Source organism: Oncorhynchus nerka, linkage group LG6, assembly GCF_034236695.1.
Source record: "Oncorhynchus nerka isolate Pitt River linkage group LG6, Oner_Uvic_2.0, whole genome shotgun sequence".
Classification (NCBI taxonomy): Eukaryota; Metazoa; Chordata; class Actinopteri; order Salmoniformes; family Salmonidae; genus Oncorhynchus; species Oncorhynchus nerka.
In genome coordinates this window covers 13,705,314-13,712,652 of record NC_088401.1, presented here as the reverse complement: position 1 = coordinate 13,712,652, position 7,339 = coordinate 13,705,314, and the positions used below count along the sequence as shown (strand labels likewise).

The following is a 7,339-nucleotide window of genomic DNA, read 5'->3' as shown; positions in this document are numbered from 1 at the left end:
GAAACAATTCATTCAGCCTAATTTAATGCCTTTAAAAAAAACATAACTGATATGGCTGACTTGCTTAAATAAATGTGGTTTATATTGACAATTGAGATGTACAAACTATGGCATAAGGGGATGACAAGCAGATAAGACAATCCGTAATTTCAATGAAGACATTCATGAGCGAGCTAGGACGGACATAGTCAATATAACTATTTGTTTAGCACTTTTGAAATGTACAGCAGCAGAATTCAAACATGTGCCGTTCTTAGTGTTCTCCCTGTACAACAAGTCAGAACTGTAGGATAAATAAAGGGTGCATATAAGTGGACAATGAAAGCTCTTACAAAATGTGATGATTACATTTCTCTAAAACAGGTCATAGGCTACATGTATAAATATATCCCTGGCATATTACATCATTTATGCAGCAGCATACAAGTCATTTTTGGACTCACCTTGTTGTGCTGTGCTCACTTGAACAGGAAGGTGGCTTGGCAGTCCTTTGTGGGCAAATTTTGTCATCAAAGTTTGGCATTCTCTGGATTTATGGTCCTTTCAAGACAACTGTGAACTTGGGGATAAAAAACAAGGTTGAATCATATTGACGTCATTGATCTTCAGGCCGAATCTCAAATAAAGAGGCCCAAGTTCCCGACTTACAATTCGAGATTACATTTACATTACATTTAAGTCATTTAGCAGACGCTCTTATCCAGATCCGAGATGGATGACCGTTCAAAACATATTTTGAATATGTTTTGAAATATGTTTCCAACTGGAAACATATTTTCCAGTTGGAGCTCATTTTTTCCAGAATTAAACAGTTGTCTTGAACTCACTGAAGTCAAGTTTTCGCAGTTACGAGTTAGCAATTGTTTTGAGTGTGGCACAAATCATGCTTCATTGACAGCATGGCCAATGTTGAATGTTTACCATTTTAAACTTGTTAAAGAGACACTTAATCCCAGATTTTGGACCACACAGCCCCTCCACTGAATAGCAGGCTAGTGATTTCTTTACAATGCTTGTAGTTGGCCACTTGTCATCGATTCCTTCCAAACCACTCATTGTTGAATTTGCAACTTGTTGTGTAATGTTTATGTCCAATGGCCGATGAGCACCGATACATTTTATCTATAATTTCTCTTCATTATTTATCTTCATATGACAAGGATTAAAAAGGATTTGCCAGTAGATTGTCGACTTGATTCATGGTGATGACTCCTAGCTAAGATTTTGAAAGTATGATGTTGACATGTTCAGTCCAATCAAAGCTACTGTAGATATAACATAACAATCAAGGCTGAAACACCTGCATTTTGGAGCTGCCTTACTCAATAAAGAAAAAAGAGACCATGTTTGTATGTGGCTTTGGTAACTCAATTACTATTATTTTTTTTAACATTGTTTGCAAATTGATATGTGACATGTATTAATACCAAAATAACATGCAAAACAGGTAAGTCCCACCCGAAGTGATCAATGACTTTCCACCCAACTTCCTTATCAGCATGGGCATGTCCAAAACGATGAACTGCTTTCAAACGGAGTGGAATGAGATGGTGCACAAATGTCTGTTTAACGCAGAGGATGTGGGGCTAGTTCCTCCAGATGTGTACACTCAAAACCATTTTATTACAGCGAGATGAAAAACACAGACAAACAGCCTCGGCAGCGGGACAAGCTCCAAAAAGCCAGAGATTTCCACCGTCTCCAGTACAGGTGAGTGGGCCAGGAGAAGAAAAGACTGAAGATATTAGAAAGCTGAAGACACAAGGTAAGATGTGATGAATACCCTGCTCACCCTTTATGTATCAAGGCATTTTATATCCCTAATAGTAACTCAAACTACTAAATGTATGATAAAGTTACTGTTTACTTTTTTCACAATAAAACATCTCTTGGCCCACAACCTGCTTGTCAGCTACCTGGCTCTACACCCAAGCAAACTAGTGGTTGCCTCGGCTGGTGACGACCAGCTCTGGAGGCTTCCTGAAGGAGAGCTGATTTCAACAGGCCAGGGCACAGCAACGGCTCTCTGGGGCTAACTTCCACCCTGACGGGGCTAAGCTAGGGGCCACTGGTGGGACTCCAGGTTCCAGATATGGGACCTTTCTGAGGGCCGCTGTGTGCTGACCCCGCTACACAGCCACACTGGTTCTATCAACAGTGTAGTTCCTCCCCTAGCCTGTCCACCTCCTCGGCTGAAGACTGTCCTTGTGGGACACCCGGACCACCACGCGCCTAGACATTCTACGGCTTCCGCAGCTCCATCAACCACATCTCACTCAGCCCCACTGGTGACCTCGTACTGCAATTCCCATGACTCTGTCATGCTGTGGGATGTCAGCAGATGTGTTCACTATGGAGACTGGGACGCAGCCTAGCAACTGGATGGCTTTCTGCCCCGTCAGGCCGGATGCTGGCAGTCGTTGGGGACGAGGTGAGGGTGGTAGATTGGACGTGACCGCAAGTGGCGTGTGTGCTGAAGCACGAGGACCTGGTGCAGTGTTTTTTTGTACCACAAGGGGGGACCAACAGTCAGGGGCATCTGACAGACGTGTGTTGTCGTGATGGATAAGATTCATAAGAGTTTTTTCTTAAAAGTTGCAATGCATCTTATGCTTAAGTGTGTATTTCTATAAATTCAGTGAACAGGCAAGCATACACCAAAAACACTAGCACACACCTGTAATAGATCAACAACATTTTAGGATTTATTGGAAACAAAGGAATCCAACGATACGAAAGTCTTGAGTGCTGTCTCATATGAGGAAGTGAACAGAGGGTAAACACAAACATCCAGGGGTCTGACAGCTCTCACATCAGGCCCAGCTTATACTCCATCATGATGTGGGGCTCACCCACCATCTCACTTTGGGATGGGTCTGCAGGGAGATGGACACAAAATAGTGCTAAGTTCACATTAGTTTAACTTCTTTCTGCTGTTGTCTCGTCTGTATACAGTGTCTCTTACCGTTGAGGATGTCCTCAAAGCTGATGCTCTCATCGTTCCCTTTGAGAGTGTCCAGGGCCAGGTGTGAGCTTTGCAGGAACGGAAGGCGCTGGATCTGAGAAGGGAGAGAGAGAAGGGACAGGGAAAGTGGTAAGGGATAAGTGGGAAAGTTGCTTATTGCATTTTCGCCAACACTATTCTTTGTTTTCAATGAAGATCAGAGACATGTGTCTACCTGTCTGGCTGCCCTGTACTCCATCTGCAGTTTCAGGGGAGCGTGGAGGCCCTGGATGTTTCTGAGGTTGGAGAAGTTCATCTTGTCCTGGTTCAGCTGAAACTGCAAGGGAGAGTACAAAAGTCAATGTTGGAGCTAAAGTAGCATTAGTGGTTTATTCGAGAAAAGTTGTATGAGACCTGAAGAGTGACAACAGCGTATTGTGTCACTCACATTCTTTTCTGACAGCTCCAGCGCATGGCTGGGGAGCAGCTCATTTTTCACACTGCTGAACCTGAGAGAGAGTTCAACTATCAGTTATGTCTCACAAACTGTTATATAGTTAACGTTACAGCAGAGACAGTTCTCTCACCCGCTCCTGAGTGTGTCCTGGACGCCATAAGCCCCAACCTGTTGACCCATGCCCGTCACCGGTACACTGTCCTTAAGCTGTGATCGTAGTCCACGAGTATTCTGGAGAAGAACAAAAGAACAACCCAGTTATCATTATAGTAGAGGCATGATGACTAACGTTACCTACTAGCTAACACTTTAGTGCATCCCAAACAGCTGAGATAACTGCTACTTAACTACCTAGCTGGCACGAAGCAAAGGATAGGCAAGATTGTTAGCGCTAGTTTAGATGAATTAACCAAAACAAACTGACACAAACAAACACAAATAGCTAGCTAAAGCTAACGTTGGACATCATCGCTGTTAATAACGCGCTAACTTTAGCTAGTTCACCGGCATGAGTGACTAATCAAAATCCAAACGTCTCTACAAATACAGCAAGCAATACATTAATAAAACCGCACGATTCATTGGTATTTCGTATAGACAACATAGCTATCTATCAACTATACATTTTACACATTTAATGTATGAATTAAACAACAAATGTTGGTAATTTGATAGCTACCATTGTCCCTGTGATGCGGCTGTTTCCACTTTTAGTACAAAACTTCCGGTCAGGGTCGCGTTAGTATGACGACACTTATTTTTCTTCTTCTATGATGTCATGGCGGTCCGCAAACACACGTTTAAAGTGCATGCCGCAACCTACTGTGCTGGAATTTACGATCAACCACGATCTGTCCTATTATGTACTACCAAAAAAATAAAATTCAAAACCAAATAAATTCCTAACTTCTACCACATCCTCCCCAACCCCATTAAACTTGATCTATATCATGCTGAAACACTCCACCCGTAGGATTGTTCAGCATGTCAATAACCATTTCAACAGTAACATCTGTTAACCCCAATATCTCCTCTCCACAATAACCTTCAACCTGGCATTTCTGCTTTCCACAACCCGTACTGTCGTACTGATAACCTTACCAATAAAAGCTATGAAGTCAACTTTATTGACTGTCGAGGTGTCCTTTGGCACTGCACATTTATGAGCACAAGATTTCTGAACAGGCCTCGGCCATCAGAAGCACCAGCCGACAGTAGGTCCACTTACTACAGGTATGTCCATGTAAGCTCCATCAGTCCACACTGTAGTTCTACTAACCTATTTTACGGCCTCTGCATATGATACATCATGACTGATCCTATATCTCTGAGCCTCTCTCTATACCAAATGCTGCACAGCCCCTTCACATTGCTTCCACCTTCACCGTAATCATGTGCCCCTCTACACTATCATGTGCCCCTCTACACGCAGAGTTTTATACACAGGGTGACCAGGGGATGGCCAAGGATACTTCAGGGGGTCCATAGACCATGACAGAACAGTAGTGTGTAACCCTAACCTGGCATCTAAGGAGCATGAATGAATCCTATGGTTGCTGATTAGAGGTAGAGGTGATAATTCACTGAACCCGGAGTTCTTCAATGTAGCAGATAGTGAGGTCCATAAGGGTTAGTTCACTAGAACTCAATGTAGCAGATTGTGAGGTCCATAAGGGTTAGTTCACTAGAACTCTTTAACGTACTAGGAATAGTCAGTGTCTCTACCTCGGAACTGCAGCCCGATTTCTCTCTCTCTCTCTCTCTCTCTCTCTCTCTCTCTCTCACACACACACACACACACACACACACACACACACACACACACACACACACTGGAGAAACTTGGGTCACTCTGTTTTCATTAATATAAAATCTGGGTCCATAAGTGTTGAACATCCAAAATATTTTCAGAAAATAAAGCTCAAGCACCAAGGAGATAAGACAACATTTGTGTGTTACAAAAATTGCATTGTTTATTTACAAAAAAAAGTAAATTTACAAAAAAAACACACTGCAATTTGACATACCAGGTATCAAGCAGAAATGGACTTGAAAATAAAAATGATTGATTACAGTATCATATTTATGCTCATATATATTATGTTACAGTATCATATTTATGCTCATATATATTATGTTAACTAATGGAGACTTTTATCTCCCTCACCAACTTCAAACATCTGCTATCTGAGCAGCTAACCGATCGCTGCAGCTGTACATAGTCTATCGGTAAATAGCCCACCCATTTTTACCTACCTCATCCCCATACTGTTTTTATTTATTTACTTTTCTGCTCTTTTGCACACCAATATCTCTACCTGTACATGACCATCTGATCATTTATGACTCCAGTGTTAATCTGCAAAATTGTAATTATTCGCCTACCTCCTCATGCCTTTTGCACACAATGTATATAGACACTCTCATCAATGAGTTGTGAAATCTTGTTTTAAAAAAAGCTTGTTTTAGGCTGTCTTTTACACACTGTTTGTACACTTATTTCACAGAGCTCTGCCATCTCTTCAACCTCTTTCCATAGTTCTCCATAGTAACCCTCACTTCTGTAGTCCTGTAATGTGTCTGTAAGGGCACCTACTAGAGCCACAGCCCTTGCTAGGTCAAGAGAGCTTGATTGGAGCATGTCAAAAAGACATTTGGCATCACCAAGCACTTTACAAAAGGTAACCAAAAGCCCTATGAAATGTAAATCTGAGACAGAAGGCCCCTTGCCTCCACTGATCTATCACCACTATTTTCAAGTGTGATATCCTGTAGCATTCTCAGAACTGCTGGAAGCCTGTCCCTCACATTACGGCATGCCATGTATCTGCCTGCCCACCTTAAGTCTCCGTAGTTCCCTGGGCTGCTGCTGTGGATACAGCTCTTTCTGAACTGCAAGCCACTTGAGATGAATGTACGAGTCAGATACAAAGTTATAAAGCTTCTGCAGGAGAGCAAAAAAAGTGAACTGCCTCAGGCACTGATTTTACATTTACATTTACATTTAAGTCATTTAGCAGACGCTCTTATCCAGAGCGACTTACAAATTGGTGCTTTCACCTTATGACATCCAGTGGAACAGCCACTTTACAATAGTGCATCTAGGTCTTTTAGGGGGGGGGGGGGAGAAGGATTACTTTATCCTATCCTAGGTATTCCTTAAAGAGGTGGGGTTTCAGGTGTCTCCGGAAGGTGGTGATTGACTCCGCTGTCCTGGCGTCGTGAGGGAGTTTGTTCCACCATTGGGGGGCCAGAGCAGCGAACAGTTTTGACTGGGCTGAGCGGGAACTGTACTTCCTCAGTGGTAGGGAGGCGAGCAGGCCAGAGGTGGATGAACGCAGTGCCCTTGTTTGGGTGTAGGGCCTGATCAGAGCCTGGAGGTACTGAGGTGCCGTTCCCCTCACAGCTCCGTAGGCAAGCACCATGGTCTTGTAGCGGATGCGAGCTTCAACTGGAAGCCAGTGGAGAGAGCGGAGGAGCGGGGTGACGTGAGAGAACTTGGGAAGGTTGAACACCAGACGGGCTGCGGCGTTCTGGATGAGTTGTAGGGGTTTAATGGCACAGGCAGGAGCCCAGCCAACAGCGAGTTGCAGTAATCCAGACGGGAGATGACAAGTGCCTGGATTAGGACCTGCGCCGCTTCCTGTGTGAGGCAGGGTCGTACTCTGCGGATGTTGTAGAGCATGAACCTACAGGAACGGGCCACTGCCTTGATGTTAGTTGAGAACGACAGGGTGTTGTCCAGGATCACGCCAAGGTTCTTAGCTCTCTGGGAGGAGGACACAATGGAGTTGTCAACCGTGATGGCGAGATCATGGAACGGGCAGTCCTTCCCGGGAGGAAGAGCAGCTCCGTCTTGCCGAGGTTCAGCTTGAGGTGGTGATCCGTCATCCACACTGATATGTCTGCCAGACATGCAGAGATGCGATTCGCCACCT

At 43.9% G+C, this 7,339-nt stretch overlaps 1 protein-coding gene across 1 annotated transcript; it reads right to left on the bottom strand.

Annotated features, from left to right (window-relative positions):
• Nucleotides 1-2,680: 2,680 nt before the first annotated feature.
• LOC115123534 (proteasome maturation protein-like) lies at nt 2,681-4,166 on the bottom strand. The gene is made up of 6 exons (XM_029652879.2): nt 4,081-4,166; nt 3,532-3,632; nt 3,393-3,453; nt 3,180-3,281; nt 2,966-3,059; nt 2,681-2,876 (listed from the first exon to the last, which is right to left on the bottom strand). Exons 1-6 carry the CDS (start codon nt 4,081-4,083, stop codon nt 2,809-2,811), a joined length of 429 nt encoding a protein of 142 aa, XP_029508739.1. The 5' UTR covers nt 4,084-4,166; the 3' UTR covers nt 2,681-2,808.
• Between the last annotated feature and the right edge of the window lie 3,173 nt (nt 4,167-7,339).